Below are 26773 nucleotides of genomic sequence, written 5' to 3'. Positions count from 1 at the left end.
ATTGCAGAATCACATCCGTTACACATCCATGTTTTTACATATTGCCATACTAGTGACTGTTGTATTCTGCTATCTTTCCTATCCTCTACTATCCCCCCTCCACTCCCCTCCCATCTTCTGTCTCTACCCCATCTACTGTAATTCATTTCTCTCCCTTGATTTTTTTTCCCTTTCCCCTCACATCCTCTTATATGTAATTTTGTATAACAATGAGGGTCACCTTCCATTTCCATGCAATTTCCCTTCTCTCTCCCTTTCCCTCCCACCTCTCATCCCTGTTTAATGTTAATCTTTTTCTCATGCTCTTCCTCCCTGCTCTGTTTTTAGTTGCTCTCCTTATATCAAAGAAGACATTTGGCATTTGTTTTTTAGGGATTGGATATCTTCACTTAGCATAATCTGCTCTAATGCCATCCATTTCCCTGCAAATTCCATGAATTTGTCATTTTTTAGTGCTGAGTAGTACTCCATTGTGTATAAATGCCACATTTTTAATCCATTCATCTATTGAAGGGCATCTAAATTGGTTCCACAGTCTAGCTATTGTGAATTGTGCTGCTATGAACATCGATGTAGCAGTATCCCTATAGTACACTCTTTTAAGGACTTCAGGGAATAGTCCGAGAAGGGCAATAGCTGGGTCAAATGGTGGTTCCATTCCCAGCTTTCCCAAGAATCTCCATACTGCTTTCCAAATTGGCCGCACCAATTTACAGTCCCACCAGCAATGTACAAGTGTACCCTTTTCCCCACATCCTCACCAGCATTTGTTGTTGTTTGACTTCATAGTGGCTGCCAATCTTACTGGAGTGAGATGGTATCTTAGGGTGGTTTTGATTTGCATTTCTCTGACTGCTAGAGATGGTGAGCATTTTTTTTTCATGTACTTGTAGATTGATTGTGTATCCTCCTCTGAGAAGTGTCTGTTCAGGTCCTTGGCCCATTTGTTGATTGGGTTATTTGTTTTCTTATTGCTTAATTTTTTGAGTTCTTTGTATACTTGGATATTAGGGCTCTATCTGAAGTGTGAGGAGTAAAGATTTGTTCCCATGATGTAGGCTCCCTATTTACCTCTCTTATTGTTTCTCTTGCTGAGAAAAAACTTTTTAGTTTGAGTGAGTCCCATTTGTTGATCTTGTTTTTAACTCTTGTGCTATGGTTGTCCTATTAAGGAATTTGGAGCCCGACCCCACAATATGTAGATCGGAGCCAACTTTTTCTTCTATCAGATACAGAGTCTCTGGTTTGATATCAAGCTCCTTGATCCATTTTGAGTTAACTTTTGTGCATGGTGAGAGAAGGGGATTCAGTTTCATTTTGTTGCATATGGATTTCCAGTTTTCCCAACACCATTTGTTGAAGATGCTATCCTTCCTCCATTGCATGCTTTTAGCCCCTTTATTGAATATAAGATAGTTGTAATTTTGTGGATTGGTTTCTGTGTCCTCTATCCTATACCATTGGTCCACCCGCCTGTTTTGGTACCAGTACCATGCTGTTTTTGTTATTATTGCTCTGTAGTACAGTTTGAAATCTGGTATCGCTATACCACCTGATTCACACTTCCTGCTTAGAATTGCTTTTGCTATTCTGGGTCTTTTATTTTTCCATATGAATTTCATGATTGCTTTATCTATTTCTACAAGAAATGCCGTTGGGATTTTGATTGGCATTGCATTGAACCTATAGAGAACTTTTGGTAATATCGCCATTTTGATGATGTTAGTTCTGCCTATCCATGAACAGGGTATATTTTTCCATCTTCTAAGATCTTCTTCTATTTCTCTCTTTAGGGTTCTGTAGTTTTCATTGTATAAATCTTTAACCTCTTTTGTTAGGTTGATTCCCAAGTATTTTATTTTTTTTGAGGATATTGTGAATGGGGTGGTTTTCCTCATTTCATGGAACAGTTTCATTAAAGAATGTCAGAAGTCTGCAAAATGAATTGCTTATAGACATTATTTGCAAAGGCTTCTTCATGGGAATTGAGTTACTCTGCTGTGCATCTATTATAAAACATGAAAATAGATAGCTGGCACTAATATAACACTGAAACTGAAGTCCATAACCACCAACTTCTGATTTCTACGCTTTCTAAGCACACTCATTGTCCTCACTGATTGATTTTATATTTTCATTTATAATGAAGTATTTAAAAATCATGAATATTTTAAACACTTCACAGTACAGGAAGCAATATAGAAAGGCAAGTTCTTACCAACCACCACTTAGAACAAATATTAACAGTTTCCTGCATTGAATTGCTTTTTTTTTTTTTCCTTTCCTTTCTTTCTTTTTTGGCTTCCAAGAATTGAATCCAGAGGAGCTTAACCACTGAGCCACATCCCCAGTCCTTTTATTTTTTTATCTGGAGACAGATTTTTGCTAAGTTGCTTGCAGTCTTGCTAAGTTGTTGAGACTGGTTTTGAACTCCCGATCTTCCTGCCTCAGCCTTCCAAGTCACTGGGATTACAGGCATGCTCCATCACACCTGGCTTTTAATTCCTTTTAAAAAGGCACATAAATAACTACAACTGCAGAATTCTCCACTTCCTCTCTCTCATCAGGGTAACCACTGTCTTAAAATTGGTGAGTGTTCTTCCTGTCCAGCTTAATTTTATTGCAGATATGTGTGTGTGTATGTATACATATCTATAGTATCTATAATATTTTTGTGTTTGACCTTTGTAACTATACATATCTTTCTGCACCTGCTTTGACTCACTAGTTAGAAGATTCATCCAGGCTAATTCATTTTGCTTAATTTCAGTCCCTCTCCTCTTTTTTATTAAGGTGAAGTATCCACACAGTGAACGCATGTCTCCAGCGCACATCTCAAAACCTTCACTTAGATTGAGAGGGGGACATTTCCAGTGTCCCAGTCTTTGTGTCCCCTCCCAGTTCATACCTCTCAGAGGCAACCATTCTTCTGACTTCTATCACTATAAATTAATTTTGCCTGTTTCAAACTTTGTGTAAAAGGAATTATCCAGCATGTCCTCTTTGCGTCTGTATTATCATTGTCATTATTGCTTAATATCGTATTTGTGAGCTTCATCCACGTCATTGTCTGTAGCAATAGGTTTTCTCCTTATCATTGGCATACAGTATTCTGTTGTATGAACAGAACATTATTTATGGATGCGTTCAACATTGATGGATATTAGCGTGGTTTTTGGTGTGAGACTATTATGAATAATACTCCTATAAATACTTCTGTTTATTTTTGTGAATATGTACTAACTTCTCTTGGATCTCTTCTGAGGAGTGAGCTTGCTGGGTTGTAGCATAGCCATCCTACAGAGGAGTGAGTAGTCTCAGCAGAGATCACATGGCCCTCAAAATAAAAAATATTTACAGTCCTCCTCTGACACATGTGCTATTGCTATGGGTATTTCATCTACTTAGGTTATTAACCACATAGTTCAGTGTTATAATTTTTGCTTTAAGTAGTCCTGTATCTTTTAAAGAATGAAGAGAATAAAAGGAAAATTGCACAGTGTCTTTTGTACTCATGTCTTAATGCAGGTACCCTGAGCCTAATTACATCTCAGGGGAGGTCAGACTTCCCTGGCCTCCTAATCAGGTTCTGGAGCACAGGTGACCAGCTGAGTTGGCTCTCTGGTACTCGTGGGTTTGGCATCCACAAATTCAACCAACCACAGATGGGAAATATTCAGAAAAAAAAATTGTGTCTGCATTTAACATATACTTATTTTCTGATCACCATCCCCTCAATAGTACAGTGGAACAACTATTTAATAACATTTATATTGTATTAGGTTTTATAAGTAATCTACAGATGATTTAAATTTTAAGGGAGGATTGTATAGTTTATATGCAAACATGAAGCCATTTTATGTAAGGGCTTAAGCATCTGAGTGGGGTCCTGGAACCAGGACCTTGCAGACAGCAAGGGACAACCACAGTCCTTTCAACTGTGCAAATGTGTGTGTATAGTGGGTGGGTTGGGATCAGCTTTTCCTGCTGACACAGGTTAGCATTTCAAGATGTTAGAGATCATCTCCTTAAGGCCTCTCAGTGCCTCTCTGGACCACTCCATATTTCTTTTTAATTAATTAATTAATTTGTTCTAATTTGTTATAGAATGCATTTCCAGTTCATAGTACAACAAATGGAGCACAATTTTTTGTGTCTCTGGTTGTACACAAAGTGAGTCACACCATTTGTGTCTTCATATATGTACCAGGGGAATGATGTCCATCTCATTCCACCACCTTTCCTACCCCCATACTTCCTCCCTTTTCCTCCCTCCCCTTTACCCTTCTTCCAATGCTCTCTCTCACACCCCTGATGGATAAGCATCCACTTACCAGAGAAAACAATTGGCCTTTAGTTTTTGGGGACTGGCTTACTTCACTTAGCAAGATATTCTCCAGTTCCATCCATTTACCTGCAAATGTCGTGATTTTATTCTTTTAATGCTGAGTAATATTCCATTGTGTATATATACCAGAGTTTCTTTATCCATTTATCTATTGAAGGGCATCTAGTTTGGTTCCACAATTTAGCTATTGTGAATTGTGCTGCAATAAACATTGATGTGGCTGTGTCCCTGTAGTATGCTGTTTTTAAGTCCTTTGGGTATAGACTGAGGAGTGGGATAGCTGGGTCAAATGGTGGTTCCATTCCAAGTTTTCTAAGGAATATCCACATTGCTTTCCAGATTGATTGTACCAATTTGCAGTCCCACTAGCAATGTAAGAGTGTGCTTTTCCCCCCACATCCTTGCCAACACTTATTTTTGCTTGTATTCTTAATAACTGCCTTTCTGACTGGAGTGAGATGAAATCTTAGAGTAGTTTTGGTTCACATTTATCTAATTGCTAGGGATGTTGAGTCTTTTTTTCATATATTTGATTGATTGTATATTTTCTGAGAAGTGTCTGTTCAGTTCCTCAGCCCAGTTTACTCATACTAGTCAAAGGTGCCAAAAACAGATATCGGAGAAAAGTAGCCTCTTCGAAAAATGGTGCTGGGAAAACTGGAAATCCATATGTAGCAAAATTAAATTAAATCCCTTCTCTCACCATGCACAAAACTCGACTCAAAGTGGATCAAGAACCTAGGAATTAGACCAGAGACCCTGCACCTAATAGAAGAAAAATTAGGCCCTGATCTTCATCATGTTGGATTAGACCCTGACTTCCTTAACAAGACTCCTAAAGTGCAAGAAATAAAATCAAGAATCAATAAATGGGAAGGTTTCGAACTGAAAAGCTTCTTCTCGGCAAGAGAAATAATCAGTGAGGTGAAGAGAGAGCCTACAGAAAGGGAGCAAATTTTTACCACACGCACATCAGATAGAGCACTAATCTCCAGGATATATAAAGAACTCAAAAAACGTAACACACACACACACACACACACACACACACACACACACGACAAGTCCATATTTCTCATCATGGCTCTTTCTCATGTCTCCAGCTTCTCTGTTACTCCTCCCAGCCCTGCAGAGGTTCTGCTGAACTGCTCTCAACATCCACAGACCTAGGCTCCCTTTCTTTGCACATTCTTCTTCCTCTGCCTGAAACTTACGTACTCTAGCTTCTTTCCAAGGGGTGAACTGCTGCTCATCCCCCATGCTTAACTGAACATCTCCTGGGTGGTTTTCCTGATCTTGGATGGAGATGGGGACTCTTGTATTTCCTCTGGAGCAGTGATCACCAGAGCTGGATTAATGTAGGTCAGCCACCTGGAGTACTAATCCACAGGCATGTAAAAACATCACTGCAATAAATAAACGAAATATGCTAGGAGGTGGCTGCATCCACCCATGTGCCTTTATGTAACTGCTGAAAAGTACAGGGGTGCTTCAGAGATTTGGGAAAAGATTAGGAGAAATTCGTCTTACAGAAGCTAAAAGTAATTAATTAGCTCTTTAGCCAAGGCTGGGGGTGTGGCTCAATAGTAGAGTGCTTGCCTAACCTGCACAGGCTCCAAGTTTGATCCCCAGTGCCTCAATAAGTAAATAAATATTTTTAAAAAATTTTAATGGGCAATGAGAGAAAAAAATTGGAATTCTAAGAGTTAGGCTTCAGTTGAAAAGTTTTTTTTCAATCACCCACTTTCTGTTCTATTTAAGAGTTACTTGTTCATTTAATGCATGTTTAGTGAAAACTTGCAAACTTAGAGTTCACCTTCTAATATTTTAGTCATATCATGAATTAATAATCAGATATGGTCTTCATGGTCTCTTGGCTTTCCATCGGTGAGGCCTTTCTATCTTGTTTCTTAAAGTCTGAGCAGTGGTCACCCTCCTACTGTTGGGCAACGTAGACAAATGGCCAAGAGTCTTGGCCTGAAAGAGTGGGATTTTCCAAGGGTCAACTGGCACAAGTGGTCCAGTTCCTACCAGAGTAGAACACATCCTTGAGTGGATACAGATAAAGAGGTATGTCCTTAACAGGAAATTTATTTCTTCCTGCCTTAATTAAGTAAATGCTGAACAAATATTTAGAGAATAGTGATTTGAAGGGGCCCAAATGTCTTGGTTTTCCTTTGCTTCATCCATTGTCACCTATACTGTGATTTCCACAATGGAGTGATATTCTGGTTTGTGACTCAATTCCTGTTTGTAGAACAAATGAGCATAGTGCTTACTCAGCGCAATTCCCGGCACAGGACACAGGAGGCTTAAGAAGCAACAAAATCCCCTCTGGCAAGCCCCTCACATCTCCAGGGAACATTTGTACAGTGTGTGTGTGTGTGTGTGTGTGTGTGTGTGTGTGTGTGTGTGTGAGATGCTTTCCACTTTTAGAGTGAGCTGGCTCATCAGCTCTGACCCCGGCCAGCAGATGGCCCTTTGAGTCAGCAGGGCAAGGCTGCAGTATGCGGGATCGCATGGCCTATTGCTGTTTCCTTGGAAGCAATCATTTATCGGGACATTCAAATGGATTAATATGCCTCCAAAGAAATTAACTCTCCAAAAACAGTGATCTCCCCGCCCAAAAATAAAGAACAAACAAGAAAGAACTCCAGAAAACTAGCAAACATCTGATTTCCACGAAAGTACAAAGAAAAAACTATAGCAGAATCCTTTAAGACTTTGAAGCTACATTCCCTTAAGCTATTTTTACCTGTGGCAAGCATGTAACATTATTCAGGTATGAAAAACCATGAAATAAAAGATGATTCAGAAAACATTGTGATCAGTTCATATTATAAATGCCTCACTTTACATGTAGAAAAAGAGGTATAGTCTTAGAAAATTTATTTCTTCTATATTAAATAAATGCTGAATGGGCTGGGGCTGTAGCTCAGTGGTAGAGCCCTTGCCTTGCTTGTGGGAGGCCCTGGGTTTCATCCTCAGCGCTGCAAGGATGTGGAGAAATTGGAACCCTTGTGGATGGTTGGGAAAAATAAATTAATTAATGCTGAACAAATATTTAAAGCATAGAGATTTGAAGGGGCCCCAATGTTTTGCTTTTCTCATGTGTAATTCGTTGTCACCAAGACAGTGATTTCCACAAGGGATTGATGTTATTGTTTGTGGCTAAATTCCCATTTGTGTAAGAGATGTACAAGTGTAGTGCTTATTCAGCACAATTCCTGGTACAGCACGTAATAGGGGCTTAATAAACAATTGCTGATATTACATTGTTGTTACTGTTATTATCATTATTATTATTATTATATTTAGAGAGAACTTTTGACATGGGTTAGATCAGTCACCTTATTTTACAGATTAAAGAAAAAGTTAGAAAATGCAATAGCACCACATCCCTCCAGTTACATAGGGCAGGAACTACAATTGTCCTTAGCACCTCTATTTCCCTCATCTCTGGCAAACAATATCACCAAACAGGCTGTCACCAGACAGAGGTCCAAGGAGGTCCCTCCATGGAGCAGTGGGACCTCAACTCAGCCTGGGGAGGTTCTTCACTTAAGCTGCTGAAAAGAATTTCATGATGCATTAAAAGCAAGGCACAAGTGAAGATTTATTTAAGGACAGTGAAGGCATTCACACACCAAAAGTAGGGGGTGGGCACCCCTGGCCTCTCAAAGAAGATGGGTAATGCACCCAGGTTGGGCTCTCGGATCATATATATGATTTTCCTGGGAAGAAATGTGCGGGCTCTCAGGAAAGCTTCTTTGAAAATCAAATTCCATGACAATCATTTGATATTTGGGGTTTGGTATGTTTCTTTTTGGTTAAGCAGTTTAGCCTTAAATCAGCTGTGGGCACATTATATAATTCTTTGAATCCGGTGACATTTAAATTGATTATGGTTTTGTTCCAGTTGATCTGGTACAAGCCTATGCAGGAGGTTTTGTTCATTTAACTAAAGGGACAGTGGCTGGTCATGCCTGTACATCCCGTCTCCATCTCCTAAGGGTCTCTTTCTCTCTCTCCCTGAGAGCCCACTTATCTCAAAACTACTCTACCTCTAAAGCTCACCTGTATCCCATCCCAACACCACTATCCTAGTCCAAGCTGTCTTCATCTCTCAGATGTTACTTTAAAACTTCTGTTCCCCTCCCCTACTAGGCCCCTCCACTGACTACAGTGAACCTTCCCAAATTCAAATTTAAAAAACCAAAACTAACTCTCTCTCTCTCTCTCTCTCTCTCTCTCTCTCTCTCTCTCTCTCTCTCTCTCTCTGATCCAGGAGGCTAAGGCAGGGGATCTCAAGTTCAAGGCCAGCCTGGGCAGCTTAATGAGACCCTGTCTCAAAATAAAAATAAAAAGATCTGGGCATGTAACTCAATGGCCCAGTACCCCTGGATTCAATCCCCAATGCCATAGAAAAACAAACAAACAAAAATAAAGTTTATCTTCTCCAAAGACTATGTAAACCTCCATAAGAACAAAGGCCTTGTCTGGTTTGCCTCCAACTGAAGCTGGTACTCCTAGCATAGCAGGTGAGACATGTTGGGAACTTAACAAATACTTATTTAGTAGATAAATAAATTAATGAAGTCCTTGAAAAAGAAAACAATAATTTAGTAACTATATACATTTTGTTTATTTGCTTGCTAGTTTTGGATACCAAGGATTGAACTCAGGGGTCAAGTCTCCAGCCCTTTTTTGGGGGGGGGGGGTACTAGAGATTGAACTCAGGGGCACTCGACCACTGAGCCACATCCCCAGCCCTATATATATTATATTTTATTTAGAGACAGGGTCTGCTGAGTTTCTTAGTGCCTCACCATTGCTGAGGCTGGCTTTGAACTTGTGATCCTCCTCTCTCAGCCTCCTGAGCCGCTGGGATTACAGGCATGTGCCACCACACCCCAGTTTAGTAGCTATATTTTGATGTATGCAACCTGCCTATAACAGCCCTCTCTCTTAGAACTAATCTCCTAACCAAACAAGTTAGCTTATGATTAAGTTTGTACTACATGACTCCACCCCATGATAATTGATTCGATTGAGACAGACACTTGAGCCAACCTGGGCCAATCTTTTTCAATCCCCAGTACTCCCCCCCAAAAAAAAAACCCAAACAACAAACAAACAAAGGGCTGGAGATGTCTCAGTGGTTAAATCAATCTTCTTTCCACAGCAAACCAGGGACTAAGCTCCAGAGGCAGCCAGTGAGTCTTAGGTGTCTGGACTGAGGCTCTTGCTATGTTCATAGAGAAGGAGAAAAAAGTCTGGAGTCAGAAGAATAAAACACACGATGCTAAACAGAGATAAGAGATGAAGAAACCTATTGCTCATATTCTCAAAGTTTGCTACTTCTAGGTTCTACTGAAGTCCAAATATCTATAGATTCTACAAGGAACTACGTATGTTGAAAATAAAGGCCAGCCTTTATTTCCTTTTTCTTTTTAGCTAGCTCAGCTCACTGTCTAGTACTTATAAACTGAAGAGTCTAAATAAGACATGTACTCTGCATATATTAGGAAAGAAAATGAACTAAGTTGATAACAACCCAGACAGATTCACCTTTATGGGAACCAGCTTTCTGACGGCTGCCTTTTCTCACCTATTGAGTAGGAAATAAACCATCTATTGGTTGTTTCTGCTTTATACAGAAAGGGCAAGTCTGGAACTGGAGCCAGACTTGACCTTGAGAGTCTTGCATCTTTCACCTGAAAGAGACATGGATTCAAATAGGAAAACACACACACACACACACAGAGAGAGAGAGAGAGAGAGAGAGAGAGAGAGAGAGAGTAATTTCTATGACATTTCTGAATAGAGAACTAGAAAAAAAGAGGCGGCGGTGTGGGGGTGGGGCGGGACACCCAGGTCAAACCAAAACCAGACTTACATTTTTGGTTATTTAAGCCTCTGGCTATTTTAAAATAAACTGCCTTTGAATTTCCCCAAGGGATTTTCTTTTTCCCTTGTTCTTTTTGTCATCCAGTGGCCAACCCAGGGTTTGCTGGCTTCTGGAAAATCCAGGGTATTTTGAAAAAGAAAATATGTGTTGGTTTATGGTTAAAATGGAACTATACAGACTGATATTTTATACCAAGATGGTGCTGGTAACCCCCTACCAGATAGAAATACCCTCCAGGTGTGTTCAGTAGCTGAGATCAGATGATATGAAACTATCCACGCTAGTTTCTGAAGGTCTTAAGACACGGTATACAGTATACTAGTCTGGGGACCAGATGTCTGGGCAGGATTCTGGGTGCAGCCTGGAGTTATAGAAGCATATTTTTTTCATCTGTGAATTCAGTTGTGTCCTTGGCCTCTGGCTGTGTGAGTTACCAGATTTCCTTCTGGTATTCCAGGAGCATGGTCATTTGCTAAGGCTGGAATCTCAAGTGGGTCTATCACAAAAGTCTGTCATATAAGGTCCCTCACCAGAGTGAAGGCTAAGATGGGAGGCTGAGACCCTCAACAGCATTTTGTAAAGAAGTACATGGAGATTTTGCTGTGTTGGGCATCAGAGAAAAATTGGCAGGGTCTTATTATGGCTGGAATTAGTGAGTTGTGGGCAGTTCTAGGGCCCAAACCTGGACCTATTGTCCAGCAAGAAAAACCTGACCAGCAATTTCCTTCCTGGGAAGTTGGCGTCAGAGAGGACCATCTTCAAAGCATGCCCCAAACATAAGTCATATGTTACTGCCAAATTTGAGAGAGAAGGGGAAGAAGAAAGAGGGGAGAAAGGAGAGGAAACAGAGAGAGATGCATGAGCCCAGGAGTATGTATGCTCTTTGTAGAATGTCAGGCTTTTCATGCCAGGCCCTCCTGTTTGTCCCCACCAGAGTGTAGCCAGAGGGATGCTGCCTGGGCCAGCTGCTGGAGTTAACCACTTTGGCCAGGAGGGGGCCCCAAATTTCACTCCAACTTGAACATCTCTAGGTAACAATCTAGTGAGACTTCACTTCACAGAATAGTTTATCCACCACGGAAGAGTGTGGAAGGAAGGGCCCAGAAAGATCACCAGAGACCCAGAGAAGGGAATTCACTTCAAGGTCACAAGGCTGGACTGTGGCTGAGCTAGGACTAGAACCCAGGTTAGATAAGCCCTGCTCTGAGATTCTATCTTCCAACTCTTCTGAGGCATCCCTTAGAATAAGCCACCTCTACAAATATCTGCTGAGGTCCCAGTAATTTAAAAATGCAATCATTTGTTGAACACAAATGAAAGCCCTGTGATGAGTGGGGTGTGCATGGCAAGCGGCAGATGGCAAGCGGCAGAAGTGGTTTATGGGATGGGGGTGGGGAGGAAGAGGGTTGTGTCAAAGTCTAAGTTCATGGTCCTTAAGGCCCTCACAGACTTCTTATTGGCTTAGAAGTTACAACTTAAGCTCATGAAAGTTAAATAAAATAAAAAGTGTAAATACGGTTCAATACAGTAGAGTCTGAGCCATCCCAGTTCTAATATTGACTAATAACCAAGTGAATGGTTAACAATTGCCATAAAATTTCTTTCTTTTCTTTTTTTTTAGCAGCGCTGGGGATTGAGCCCAGGGGAATTTTACCACCAAGCCACATCCCCAGTCCTTTATTATTTTTTTGTTTTGAGATAGGATCTCACTAAGTTGCTTAGAGCCTTGACAGGTTGTTGAGGCTGGCCTCGAACTTGTGATCTTCCTACCTCAGCCTCCCTAGTTGCTGGGATCACAGGTGTGCACCTCCACTCTTGGCAATTGCCATAAAAGGAGGAAGAAAGGATTAGACTGTGCCTTTGCTTAGTGCTCAATAGTTTTCAGTGTTTTCCTGTATGTTGTCTTTGGAGTGGCCACAAAGACCATCCATGGGAGAGGAGGTGGGGTAGGCTGTGCATACAGGGAGCAGGTGGGATTTGCACATGCACAGACCCTAACCTGGAGGACTATCCAGTCTTCCTTGGGGACAGGGATCCAGGCAATGTGATTCATGTGTGAGGAACAATTCTTGGTTGCATGCCAGGGTTCAAGAGCATGCAGCATTCTGAATCTATAGGTGGTAATACATGTGCTAAGTGTGATCTAATTAACTTTTTTTTTTTTTTAGAGAGAGAGAGAGAGAGAGAGAGAGAGAGAGAATTTTTTTTTAATATTTACTTTGTTTTCGGCGGACACAACATCTTTATTTTTATGTGGTGCTGAGGATCAAACCCAGTGCCTCACGCATGTTAGGCAAGCGCTCTACCATTGAGCCACAACCCCAGCCCGCTAAGTGTGCTCTTTTTTTTTTTAATATTTATTTTTTAGGGGTAGATAGACACAACACAATGCCTTTATTTTTATATGGTGCTGAGGATCAAACCCAGGTCCCACCCATGCTAGGGGAGCGCTCTACAGCTGAGCCACAATCTCAGCCCCTAAGTGTGCTTTTTAAATGAACTTTTCTTGCCTGTGAATAGGCACATAGCATGATGGAGGGAAAATATGGTGGATCTGGGCCTAACTAGCTATGTGGCATCCAGCAACTTGCTTAGATTCTTTTGGTCCCAGTTTTCTCTCTGTAAAATTAAAGGAATGAATAACCTCTCTGGTTCCTTCCAGCTGGAAAATTCTTAGATTCTAAACATTCTATAATTGCTTGTTTAGGAAAAATCTGATTTTCAGTTATTGGTTTGCATCTTTATCTTGAGTTCTTTTTCCTTCATTTATCCCAAACTTTTTTTTTTTCAGTTTGTGTTTTGTCACTTGAACTCACACAGTATCCTTGAATTGGAGTTATCCCAGCTTATTCATAGATGGAGGTGGCAAAATAGGAGTTTATCTGATCCCCTCCAGCACTGGCTCTTCAAGCCATTGTCTCCAACAGAGGCCGTCCTGAGGCACTAAGCACATAGTAGGTACCTAATTATGCACAGGCCCCATCTCCAACCTGACTTTTGCTAATTTCCATCTTTTAGGGAAGAACCAGGCACCTGGGAGGCTCTCAGTAAACAAGTGTTGAATGGAAGGGAATACCTAAAGCAATGGTGGAAAAGAAGTTTGCATGAGGTTGACATGTCCCTAGGGAAGGGCACCTGCCTGCACCATTTCATTCATAAATACCTTTTCTCCCACCATATAAATAACCTCTGTTCTCCAGAGCTCTTGGTACAATGGGGTTGGGATTAAGTGGTAGCACTCGGGTACTCCCTCCAATGGAGACTGTTCAGGAGCATGGGGGAAGTTGGAAGTATGTTGAGGTTGTGCTTAAAGAATTGAATTTGGGGCTAGGATACAGCTCTGTTGATAGAGTGCTTGCCTAGCATGCACAGGCCCTGGGTTCAATCCCTGGTCCCACCAAAAAAAAAAAAAAAAAAAAAAAAAACAGAAAAAAGAATTGAATTTAAGCTGGGAACAGTAGCATACTCCTGGAACCTCAGAGCTTGAGAGGCTTGAAGCAGCAAGTTCAAGGCCAGCCTCAGCAACTTAGCGAAGCTCTAAGCAACTTGGCAAGAGCCTGTCTCAAAAAAAAAAAAAAAAAGTGGGGGGGTGCTGGGTATGTGTTTTAGTGGCTAAGCACCCCTGGGTTCAATCCTTGGTACAAAAAGCACCACAAACAAACAAACTGAATTTAAGAGATGTCAGATTTTCTGGAATTTCTTAAGTGGGAAAAGGATCAATACAAGTTAGGTGAACACCATATTGCCAGGGCAGCGGGGGAGCATGGGACCCTCTCTCCACAGACTTCTTGTGTTTGGTGTCATATTCAGTGTGGATCGGCGCCCAGGAGTAGGAGAGTGAGCAGGAGAGCCGTGGTGCCCTCTTGCCTGAGCCTACTGCTCTGATTCCCAAGGGGGACCCATGGTGAACTGGGTCCCCTCCTCTTTTTTCCCTGCAACAGACAAACATCAGCTCCCCTCCCCAGGGGATTGTTAGAGTATTAGAATGCTTTCCCTTCTGTAGAGGAAGGGCTGCTAGTGCTATTATGAATCCTTTTAACTGAACTCACAGACTTCCTTGACTCATCACCAGAGAAGACTGGGAGCTGGATTGGAAGTTCAATACTGACAGCCGTTTCTCCCACCCACCCCTTCAAGGAACAAACTTTGCTTGAGAGAGGGGGCCCTACTCTCCCTGTTTCCCCATCAATTGAACTTCACTTCCAGATCACCTTCTCCTAGTATTCTTGCTGCAATACCCAAAAGCATTTTTTAGCATCTCAGACAAGATGCCTAGTCTTTCTCTCTCTCTTTGTCTCTCTCTCCTTTCTTTCTTTTTGGCATTGGAATTGGCAAGTAGCTGCCCTTGTCTGATACAACTGTGAAGTCTTCAGTGCATCAAGTCTGGACCCCTATGCTCTTCTGTATTTCCTTCTCATGTGCCATCATTTGGTGTCCCTGCACCCTTCCCCAAAATGGTTGGAACAGAGTGGGGTACTCTGCCCCAAGCAAATGTGGGAATGCAGTCTTCGATTGGTACAAGGGTTCTGATAGTGCAAAGAAGAAAATAAGATCACAAAACTCTTCGCCCCCATTTCAGATGTTTCCATTGGTCAACAGTCACAAAACTTCATTGTGATTGTGAAACAGTTGGATTAGTTGTGAAAGCTCTCCCCCTTTAAATGTTTGAAAGTAGAATGGGAAAAAAATGTTGAAATAGTTGGGGAAAAAGCTAAATCAAATTAAGTAAAATTGTGCTCCAAGTCCAGAGATGGACAAGTGGCTTGGATAGTTGATTTTCCAGAACAGAGGGAGGGTGGTGAGAAAGTCAGAGCCTGGAGCTAATGAAGAGCTGGCCCCCGACCCAGTGGATTTTCCCACCATTGTGTGTTCCCCTCCCTGGTAGCTAGCCCCGGGAGGGTCCCAGGGGAGCCCTGGGCTTAAGGCAGCCTTGTTATGTAGTATGTAACCTTGTCTTTGGTAAATGATGTCACAGGATAGTTACACAAGCCCAGATCGATGAACGACTCATGCAGCGAATCCATCGATCCCATTTCCGGGGAGAATTCACCCTTTGTGACCCGATGGGGGCGGGGGCAGGTGTTTCCGAAGAGGCTCTGATTGAAGGATTTAATGCAGGCCCTTTCCATTCCTTTCTCTTTCTGAGTCCCTGGGCAGTAACAGCCGGGTAATAAACTACTTTTCATTAAAGAGCTATGTGGGACAGGAGAGGTAGGGGGACATAAAGGTGGCGACAAGAAGGCACAAATCCTTTCAGAGACAGAAAGCCAGGATGGGGGGGCGCGGCGTTCACTTTCCCCAAGCCTCCGCCCTCCAAAGCCACCCCGAGTTTTTGTGCCCAGCGGGCTAGCCCAGTGCCGCGCCAGGCCTCTGGCTGCTCTCTTGGCTCTGGCGGGGGCGCGCCGACCCGCCCCTACCCCTCGGGCCGCCTGCAGCCCCCTCCTCGTCTTCCCGAGCCCCTCCCCCGTCCCGGAGCCCCTCCCCGCGCGCTTCCCCTCTCCCCTCCCCTCCCCTCCCCTCCCTTCCCTTCCCTTCGCTGCCTGCCGGGCCCTGCCTCCGCCTCCTGCGCCCACAACCTCCGCCTGCTCCGAGCCCCCCGGAGCCGGAGCGCCGCGAAGGGGCGCCGCCGGCCCCTCCCCGGCGCGCTGACAGCAGGATCTGGTCCCCCGCCCGGTGCCCTCGCTGGCGGGACACACCCCCGGCCCTCCTCTGCTCCGCCAGTTCCCGCCGGACCCACCGGGCGGCGGAGAGAGCAGGCGGGCGGGCGAGCAGGAGCCGGGCGGCTGCAGCGGCGACGCGGGAGGGAAGGGGCGCAAGGCAGGCCCACGGGGAGCCTCCCGAGACGCACGGAGCCCTCGTGCCCTCCGGGACCGTCGCCTGACCCGGGCCGTGCCCGTGGGCACAGGAAGCCCGGGCAGCGATCGGCTCGCCGGGCCGGTGTGGCGGGTGGCGGCGGGGACCCGGGCTGCAGGAGCCGGAGCAGGGCCGGGATGAGAAGGTGACGCCGCCGGGGGGCGCCACTCGCTTTGTGGGGAAGATGCTCGCCTACTGCGTGCAAGATGCCACCGTGGTGGACGTGGAGAAGCGGAGGAACCCCTCCAAGCATTATGTGAGTACTGTCCGCTCCCCCCACACCCAGATATCCCAGCGGGGGGCTGGCCAGGGCGCGGGGTGGCCCCCAGCTCCTCCTCGCAAGTAAGTCCCGGAGCTGCGTGCCCTCAGGGCAGCCTGTGGCTCTAGAGTTTCTTTGCAGGGCTGTGATCTTCAGGGAAACCTTTTCTGTCCTTTCTCCACTCCCCTCTCTCCGGTTTCTTTTTTTGGCATTGGAATTGGCAAGTGGCTGCCCTTGTCTGTTACAACGGTGAAGTCATCTGTCCGCCTGAGCTTTGATGGATTGGGGCGGGGAGGGGGGCGCTTTCGTCAGCCCCCAGTTGAGCGACTCCACTGGGAAAGAGCATCTTCCCGGCGCTCCCTGGGGGCTCGGGTCCTCGCGCTCGCTCAGCCCGGGATGCTTTCAGAGGCTTGCCCGGAGACCCACGCCTCGCACTCTGCAGCCCGCGTTTGCTGTCTGCCTGCCTAGGCCTGGGTCTGGGGGCAGAAGGAAGCGCCGTGTCCCCTGCCCCCTCCACTCTCAGCGCCCAGCTTTGATTTCCTTCTTAAAGCCATTGTGTCCCGTGGTGTGAGGAGAATTGTGGCTTTTCCTTTTATCCCTCCTCTGGACATGACCCTTAACCGGGGTCATTTCCTCTTAAGTGATGCTCCATCTCCAGACACGAGAAGGCAAATGTTGGCTGTGGTCTCCAAGGAATGGCCAACCTCCCCACCCCCTACCTTCCCCAAACTTAATGAGAAGGGGCTGAGGTTGACCGGGGGCCGGGCTCCAGGCTCTGTGTGACAGTCCCCTTTTCATCTAAGCCAGTCCTATCTTCCCATCCTTCACACCTTAGGAAGTAAACAGTGTCTTTGACATCTGAAGAAGCCTATCTTAGCACCGTGCTCCTGTCCTAGAGAGAAAGGGGATCCACAACCCAGTTTGCGAAGTACAGAGGACATGGTGACAGCAGGGCTGCATCTTATTTGCAAATTAAGCATTTAAAGGAGCATTCAGAATGCTCAAAGCATTAATTTTAACAATTAAAACAGGCTGTTGGTTGCTGCGCTAGATTGCACATTGATCTCTGAAGTGCCTGTTATTTCCCTGCTGGAGGGGAACTGGGGTTTGTGGTACTGCCAGCCTCAGGCTCTTTCTCTGGAATCACCAGGAGCTCTGAAGAGGGAGTTCTTTACATTTGAGAAAGTGTGACTAGGCTCAGGTTGGAGAGAAGGTTAAAGTGATCAGGCAGGGAGGTAGGTGCCTGTGGGGGATATTTCCTGACACACGATCAGGGAGTCAATCCATTTGTGTCATCTGGCTTTGCAAGCTTCTTCTACTGCCATTACAAGAAAACTTTTGGAGCGCTTGGATCACCAGTTGATCACCCTGCTCCCAGGACAGATGCCCATTTGCACATACCAGGATTTAGAATCAAAACGGTTTTCCTAACCTCTTTTCTCAAGTTTTGCAGGCTAAGTTTAAGGGTTCTGTTTTCTAGTCCTTGGCAGAGATTGGCACTGCTTTCAACAGATGGCACTCTGCTCCAAGACCCAGGCAGGTGCTTTTTTAGCTCTGGAATTTAGACATTTTAAATCTTGCCTTTTAGCTCTGACCAACAATGCCCAAGATTACAAATGCAAAATCTGTTGGCAACAAACCAGGAGTGTTTCCACCAGGACCAGGGAGGGTCTTTCTGGGGGCTCTGAAGTTAGGAGGTCTTATTCAATGCCTAGGTTGGCCACTAACTAGCTGTACAACCTTAGGCAAGTTCTTTAACCTCCGTGGGCCTCAGTTTCCTCGCTTTAAAAGTGCGGATAATAATAGTATGTACTTCAGAGGGCTGTGGGGAAAATTAAATGAGATCATCCATGTAAAGCACTTAGCCCAGTCCCTGGCACATAACAAGCACTCATTAAATGGTAACTGACTGTTGGTGAGATTCTGACTAAGAAAGTGTTTCTGAAAAGCAGCTATTAATGGTCTGGCAAAAAGGAAGAAAGTCTTTGGGTCTTAAGATTGATAATAACGTGTGCTGTATGGGCAACACAAAAGAAGTCCTGTCCAGTTCTCTTGAAATGATCATTTCCTCCCTTTTTACAGACAAAGTGTTTCCTGGGACAGCTCTGCTTCCCGTGTAAGAAGCAATCACATAGTGTTTGGGACAGGGAGTGATGTCACTGAGCCATACAGATTTCTGAACTGAAGTCCTGGAAAACAATAAGAGGAGAAAGTGTTGTATGTGGTGGGATTGTGGAGCTGGCAGGGATCAAGGACTCATCTGGTAGATGAGGAAACTGAGAACCGGATGGAGTAATATGCATCACAGCTGTCTCAGCCTCTGAGTTGAACTGGCCTTTTGCCTGTGGTATGGGTTTTGTTCATCAATGGTACCTTAAGTCTGGCTGAGGTTGACTAGAAAGACAAATATCTGTTGGTGGAGAGATTCCTCTACATTCGGGGCATAAGGCATAAAATAGGGTGTCCAATAATAGGAAGCAGGGGCAACAGGGACAGGAGGAGCCAGTTGAGGAGGCTGTGACCCCTGAGGCTTGGAATTCCCTCCTCTCTTGGCCCTTGGGGTGTGGACCTCCTGCACAAGGTTAAGTGTTCTGGGTAAAGTACTCTGGTGTGGTTAGCTGGCAGAATGTGCTGTGTCCAAGTTGTGTGTGTTCTAGAAACCTCTACACTGGAGAAGCATGCCTCCTTCTAGTCTGCCCTCCACCTATGGTGAATGCTGAGTCTGTGGTTTGGTAAATTGCAGAGGAAAGAGGTTTTATGGGATGTGCACATTAGCCAGAACTCGCTGATGAGAGAGGCCTGGGGCCCAAGCAGGAGGAGCTCCACTGGCTCCCAAACTCCAGGAACACATGCAAAGGTTCTCTCAGGACATCCAGCCAGGGGCGTGCTCATCTCCATGAGGAGGGAGAGCTGCCTGGGGTCCTGTGCTTTGGGTCTGTTTATGCAAGACAGGCCAGTAGCCTCCTTCAGTTTGCATGGTGCCGCCAGCCCTTGGCTTCCTTTCTCTCTGCCAGCCCCTGCTAGGGGTGGGGCTGGGAAGGGCGAGCAGCTGCTGCTTAGGTCCGGCTCCTGGCCGGGAGCTGGGCCCCTTTCCTAGTCTTCATGAGCTGCCCACAGGAGACTGTAGGAAAACTGGCCACCACTTGTCCTTAAAAGGGTCCTGCTAATGCTGGATGCAAACTGCAAATTAATCCCATTTGGAAGCTTTCTGATAGGGATTGAGTTCAGATTCACATAATTCTTTGTGTTCACATGAGTATAGGTGTATGTTGAGCTGTAAGAGAAGCTCATTTATCTAAAGCAAACGATGGATTATGTCTGTTTGGATTTGGACCATCATTTTCTTTCCTGAGTGTTTATTTCAGACAAATACCAATCATGTACATTCTGATATCCACAGAACTCTTTAGGGAAAACAAGTAGTAGCCAGTGTTAACAGCTACCATCCATGGTGCCTAACACTCAACATGCATGTTCTCATGGGATTGCTACAGTTCATCCAATGTACTCCTGTGTGGGGGAGGTTCTTTGATTTCTTTTTACAGATGGGTTAACAGGCTAAGAGAGGTTAACCAGATTGCATGGGGTCTCTCAGGCAGATCTTGGGAAATGCATGTCAGTTTACGTCCAAAGGAGGAGAGATTCTAAGATGGGCCCTCTCTTCAGTTGGAACATGAGTGGGGAGGCCAGGCTCAGGCCTGTATAATGGGGGGTGGTATCAGAGGGCTGTCTCACTGTATGGGCCTTCCACCAGGAGGCAGGTAGGTGAGTTTGATGGGCAATGATGGGAGGTCCCTGGGGATTGGGAGGAGTGGAGCAAATTCAGAATGGTTTCTGTACTCAGTGATGCGCAGAGTGAGGAATGAAGGGTGGACCCTGTGGAAATAATACATTCTCCCTGTGTTTAGATCATCACAGCTTTTGGTGTGGGTCCTTGGAACCACATTTTTAGGAATTGACCCCAAACTCATTCATTTCTGAGCCCTTAGACTGTGGCTCCAGCCCACAAGGAGTGAGGATGTACAGCTGCAGTCTGAAAAGGCCTTCTCCAGGGCCAGTTCCGTTATGGAAGGAATGGCGTTGGGCCGATTGGGTTGGCCTCTGGTTCTTCCTAGCTGTGCAACCTTGAACCAGTCACTCTGGGGCTCTGTTTCCTCCTGTAATTTCACAGGGCTTTGACCTGTCATAATTCAGGGGAAAGCTTCTACCCAGAACCTGGCACCCATCATGGGTGCTCACTGCATACTGGTTTCCATGTGGTGTTCCTCCTCACCAAAGCACTGAAGCACATCTGGGACCTTATAGGTGAAATGGAGAGCAAAGGAAAGACTGGGCAGAAAGGAAGGCCCAGCTGTTCATAGTCTGATGTGAAATTGGGCTACTTGCCCCATGGAAAACACCCAGTCCTGGAGAAACAGATAAACATGGGACAGCTGTTCAGACCTGGAGGGGATCCTGAGCTAAGCTTGGAACCTACTGATGGCTTCCTGATAGCTGAGAAGGGAAGGAATATGGGTTGGGAGAGAGGAAGAAGGTGCTCCAGTTAAAAGCAAGGTCAGTAGTCAGTGCCATACAGGGGTGAGCACTCTTGCCTGCTCCCCATCTCTCTCTCTCTCTCTCTCTCTCTCTCTCTCTCTCTCTCTCTCTCTCTCTTTCTCTGTATATTCTCATGCACAGGAACAGGAATTGTTTCTTCTCTGGAGAGGGAAGTGATTGAGGGGTGATTCACAGGGCTGACGAGGCTCCTTGCTCATGGAACAACCAACCACATCCTTCAAGACCGTTGGAACAGGGATCACAGCCAGCCATTTATCCTGGCCTTGCTCAGAGCTCAGTGAGGGTTTTCTGGGGGGCAAACTGGGGTTGGGATCACCATGTGTGGTGGCAGGCAGAGGGGAAGGGAAGGGAAAAATAAACCTTTTTGATGTCAGAGGAGACTTTTTCCAGCTCCAGAAATATAAGCACCAGCTGCTGCATTTTCCGGAGAGATATTCTGGGGCCAGCGGAGTTAACGGGCAGTGGAGGCCAAATTAGGGAGCGTTTGGGGGGACTTCTGACTTGGGGTTTGCAAAGCAGCTCCCTGGAAATTACCTTCTAATTTCCTCAGCTTGAGTCACTGACCAGACTATTTCTTGGCCAGAAAAAGTCTAACAGGCAACTCTGTTCTCTTTTGCCTCCAAAATAAAACAAATGAAGTTATACATACAGTAGTCACACTTACTCCTCTTGAGTTCTGAGAATCCAGGAAAGGGATAATGGATTGGGACCAAGACCCAAATGACAGGAAGGACAAGGGGTGTGTGTGTGGGAAATGAGGTGGAGATTCTGGCTTTGGAAATGAGTCCTGAGCGAGGGCCAGAGGTGTCCTCTGCCATGACAATTGCCAAAAATAATGGACGCTCCCACTAGAGTGGTCAGCGTTCAACAGGCCAATTCCCAGAGTTGCTTCCTGCCTGGCAGGGCTGCTGCCGCCTGCAGGGAATCAGTTGCAGGCAGGCAGGTTAATGGGATGTGAAGCTGACCCCTCTCCTGGCCCAGATAACCTCCAGGCAAATCACTACATCAGCCATGGGGACTGAGCCCCTGCTGCAGGCACAGAACTGACCAGAGTCCAGTCAGGATGGCAAGAACTAACATGAGACCTTCTGGGATGCCAGGCACTGTGGAAGATGCCATTAGAGGGCATTTTGTGTGAACTCTGTTTTACGTGACTCTGGTTATCTCTCCTGGACTCGGCTCTCAGGGGGAAGACAATGGCAGCTCACGGATTTGGGAATCAGAGATGGGGAGTCACCACATCCTGAGGGCAGGAGAGGTGCCTCTGGGGATGCTGTGTGTCCTTGAGTACCTACCGACTCTGGTATCCCTGGCTGGAATTCCATCTCCTCCTTATACTGCCTCAGTTTCCTCATCTGGAAAAAAATGTGGGAGATCGGACCTGGTTCACAGGCTCGAGTCCTCCATGTGAAGAGCTTAGAACGACACCTGACACATCCAAGGTGCAGCATACATATCTGCCATGTGAATCATTAAGTCTCTAAGCTGCTCAGAGGAGGGAGAGCTCCCGGTGACCCAGAGTTTTCAGGGAAGGAGGATGGCTGAAGACAGGCTTCGTGGTGGGCCTTGGGGAGTCATTAGGATTGGCTAGGAAAGAGTAGGATTGAGATGGGAAAATCAGGAAAAGGGATTCCCAAAAAGGGAAAAGCAAAAGTGCAGAGGTGGAAGGGGTCAGGAAAATCCAGGCAGAACCTAAATGTGGGGAAGAAGAATGAGGAGAAGGTCATAGCCAGATCCTGAGGGCCTGGGGTGGCAGCTCAGGGAATTCAGAGTTTATTGAATAGATCCCTAGGAATCTCTGTTTTCTCACCAAGGCTGGGGGACAGTGACAATGGCTTCTTGGTACCAGACCTTGGGTGGGCTCCAGAACGGACTCTAGGGTTGCTCTTGCTGCCGTGGCTGGAACAGGGCTAGGTCAGGACTGGAACCTTTTTCTAGTTCTGCTTTGGGGACGCTTGACTTGGCCAGATCCCAGACCCTCCTGTTTATAGCTCTTATTTCTAGGGGTCAGGCTGCTCCATAAAAGTTGATTGCACCCAGGCTCTTGGGAGGGTGGGCTGTGGAGGAGGAGAGGGGGGAGCAGCCAGGGGTGAGGTGTTGGCTGCTGTGGGTTTGGCTGGCAGGCCTATCCTTAGATGGCCTGGGGGCTAATACCAAACAGCTCCACGGGACCCAGGGTAGCTTCGAAGTCTCTCTCAGTGTCATCTGAAACACTCACACTAAGGTTGCCTTCAACTCCAAGAGCTTTCTGAACTCATTTTGAGTATTTTAAGTACAACTACTTCTTCATTTATTTGACCCCCACCACTCCTAGATGTTCTAGCAAGTCTTATTCTTCAGGTGAAACGTCATAATAAAAATAACAGCGCACGTTCTGAAATGCTTTCTATGTGCTAAGAGTTGTCTGTGGATATTGTCAAACAGCCCCTCCAGCTTGCTGGCATCCACATCACCCAGGGGAGGGCATCCAGGCTCAGGAGCCCAAGTGAATGGCCAGACCCTGTGCAGCCCATGAGTTGCACTTGTCGTGGAGCTGTGGGCTCCAAAGCCTGCCGTGTCCCCTCAGAGATCCTGAACTCCCTTAATGACATGGTCTGAACCTAGGGGACTGGGCCCCCAGGGGGTTCAACCTGAGACCTTACTGGTTAGTCTCTCCAGCCATGAGCTCTTCCACACCTCACTTTCCTCTTTCTGGAACTCCATTTGCCCATAAAGAAAAGGAGGTGAATACTTCCTCTCCGGCCTGCCTTGCAGAAGCCATGATGACTGCTTTGCAAAGCACTGAGCCCAGAGAAAATCACTGTCGGAGGCTCCAGAGCCCTTAGGCTGGTTTCTTAATCCCGTGGGGCAGAGGACACTTTAGGAAAAGAGCTCTTCTGGACTCCCAGAGAATCTCAGCAAGGCTCACCTGCCCAGCCTCCTCTTGAGAAGGTGTAGCCAGGCTGACTCAGGACACCTCAGACCCTCACCCTGAAGACCTTTCTAGAATACCACCTCTGGCAATGACACTTTGCTTCTTTCCAAACCTGTCATTTTGGGGAATGGGAAGAGAGATGCCCATCTCTCCTCCTCCTTACCTGAGGGGAGGAAGCATCTCCCAGGCGGCTGAGTTAACAAAGAGGAAACAGCTGTGCTTTCTGCCCAGCCACCCTGAGGCATTCTCTGACCTTTTGCTGTCATTTCCCTCTGGCTGGTGAGGAAGCCACCCTCCCAAGCCTGGGTGGAGGCACAAGCAAAGCGGGATGGGGCAGAAGCCCTTCCTCCGAGTGCGTCAACACAGCAGAAATAATGTAGTAGGGGCCAGTGTGAGGGGCCATCCAATCTGTCTCTGGGATCCCGGGAGTGTGAACTTCAGACCTGGGGCTGTTGATCACTCTTATCAGATCTGACGGAAATTCCTAGTAACAGGGGGTGGGGTTGCTGTCCCACTCTGATGGTGAACCTGCGGGGGGCACCAGGTGGGGTATGGGCTCAGGAGGCTGTGGGCTGGTTTGCTTTGCCCATCACAGCACCCTCCCTGGTAGAGGCCCCCGCATTTTCTTTTCTCAAGGAATATTCTTACTTGGTAATAGTTGAAGCAGAACTTGACCTGTTTTATGTCACCTCCATTGTCACGCAGCCACCACACATTTTGTGCCAGGCACTGCCAGCCCTCTGATTTATAATCTCCGGCCCCAACACAGACCTGAAGGGGCTGCATTTTTAACCCCATTTGACTTGAGCCTGCAGTTCAGAAAGGCAAGGTTGCTTGTCAGTCAAGCGCAGGATCAGGAGTGTTTGCCCCTCCCCCAGCTGCTGTCCCTGTGCCTGACACACTCCAGGGTTGCCCAGGGTCTCACGCCCAACATGCTGTTCTCCTGTGGAATGGCATCCCCGTTCTTGTTTGGGAAGCCTGCCTTGCCACTGTTGCCCACCCTGAGTGTATAGGGGCTGTTCCTGACATTTGAAGTGGCTGCTTTATAAACTTTCATGGTAGGCCCGATTCTGATCCAGCTTTATTCTGTTTCCTGATGGCCCAGACCCAAAAAGCTATTTTAAGGGACTTGCCTGTGTGGGAGAATTTCTCTTTGTGACAACAGAGGAGGAGGCCCAACTGCCTGGCATGGTGCTAGCAGGGCAGCTCTCAGAGGGAAACTCCTGAATTCTGCCTTCTGGGCCGGAAGGGATTAATTGAGCTCTCAGCACAGTGCCTGGCACCCAGGAGGGACATAAGTACTTGTTGATGAGGACCAGGTTCCTGGAGGTGGCTGCCAGGGATTGATGCTGGCCTAAGCCCCAGGGGGTTGGCAAACTGATCCTTCTCTTACAGAGTTGAGGTCTGTCCTAGAATGGATGTCTGAGCTTTGGTTTCAAGCGGGATTCGTTATTTAGTCATCGCTCATTGGCAACTTGAGAAGAGCAGTCTCATATTCCCCATGATTTCAGAGCTGATCAAGGCACCCTTCCAGGTGGGGAAGTGGAGAGTTGAGTTATTGGAGCCCCTTTTAGGTGCAGGCACTGGGCTAGGGCTCCTTGTTTGTTGTCTCATTTGACCCAAGGCAGGCCCTGGTCATCATCTGTGTCATATACATAAGAAAATGGACTCAGAGAGGCCCCACATCTTGCCTCTGGTATTTATTGGTGGTAAATGGTGGGCGGCAGGGTTTGAGCCCAGATCTCTGCAGCAACAAAACCTGTGATGTTTCTACTGGGTTCCCAGAGGTGGGGTTGCAGGGTGGGTGTCCTTTTTTCCCCCTGCCCAGGCCGGAGACACCCGCTCATGTCAAAAGTAGCTGCACATGCGTGGCCTTTGTCACCCTCTCGACTCTCCCTCAGACTTTGGGCTCTGTGGCTGTTCCATGCTCTCCGGGGGGCCCTCACCCTGCTTTGTGGCTCTGGAGGTGGGGGATCGGAACACTTAGCACTGCCCTGGGCTCAGAAGAAAGGGAGTTCACCAAAGGGGAGTGTGTTGCAGTGGGTTTCCCACAGAAGGCTGGATATCCAGGGTCGTCCAGATGCCTTTTCTGACAGCTCCCTCAGAGGCCAGGGACTTAGGAGCTCATGGGTCCCAGATAAAGCATCAAGGATCTGGATTAAACCCCAGGTCACCTGCTCACTCTGACCTCCTCTGAGCCCCTCTATCTTATAGGTCTGCAGCTGCTGGTCGAGATAAGATAACAACTTGCTACAAGCCTATGGGGAGGTATTGTCTCTGTTTTGGGTTCGAATTTTTCTTCCCCTTCAACTCTTGTCCAGGATCACTTTTGAAGGCCTGGTCCTTCAGAGGTCCCAGCTGCAGGGGTTCTGTCCTCTCCTTAAGGATGGTGGACAGCACAGCTCTGTGGTTGGAGCAGGAGGCAATTTAATCTCCTGTCTTCTAGCTGATGCGCAAAAACTCCAGCCTCAGGCAAAAAACAGGCTCTGGAAACTGGAATAAATCCCTGGGGAGAGACTGAGGTGCCAGCGGTTGGAAGTTGAGGGCAAGAGGATAGGGACAGGGCATTGATAGCCTCCGCCCATTGTCCCAGGTGGGTTATGAGAGTCTCAGCCCTGCCTCTTAACCTCCATGGGTCTCTGTTTCTTAATCTGTAAAATGGGAATAATAATAATACCTACCCCATATGGCTGTGACTCTGTGTAGCGCTCGGCATATAATAGCTGTTCAATAAATGGCAGCTGTTGTCATTAACATCATTATCATCCATGATTTTGATCCATTTCTTCCACCTTCCGGAAGCTTCCCTGACCTCTCATCCTAAAATATTTCCTGTCTGTGCATTTTAAAAATGATTACCGTTTTACTTCTCATTTAACACCAAGAATGGCCTTGGGTTTCCAGCTTTTGGCAAGCTGTTACTTACTCATA

At 46.3% G+C, this 26773-nt stretch overlaps 1 protein-coding gene across 2 annotated transcripts in view; it reads left to right on the top strand.

Moving 5' to 3' along the window:
* Positions 1-15824: 15824 nt before the first annotated feature.
* The window catches only part of Sh3pxd2a (SH3 and PX domains 2A), a 215285-nt gene continuing 204336 nt past the window's right edge, over positions 15825-26773 (top strand). For both annotated transcript variants that reach the window (XM_077799000.1, XM_026401179.2), the window contains exon 1: positions 15825-16368. In XM_077799000.1, the coding sequence (XP_077655126.1) occupies positions 16297-16368 (72 nt within the window). In that variant the 5' untranslated portion in view covers positions 15825-16296. The remainder of the gene's footprint in view (positions 16369-26773) is intronic.

This window comes from Urocitellus parryii, chromosome 5 (genome assembly GCF_045843805.1).
Source record: "Urocitellus parryii isolate mUroPar1 chromosome 5, mUroPar1.hap1, whole genome shotgun sequence".
NCBI classification, from domain to species: domain Eukaryota; kingdom Metazoa; phylum Chordata; class Mammalia; order Rodentia; family Sciuridae; genus Urocitellus; species Urocitellus parryii.
Note: the sequence above shows the minus strand (reverse complement) of the source record. Positions and strands in the feature narration are given on the sequence as shown.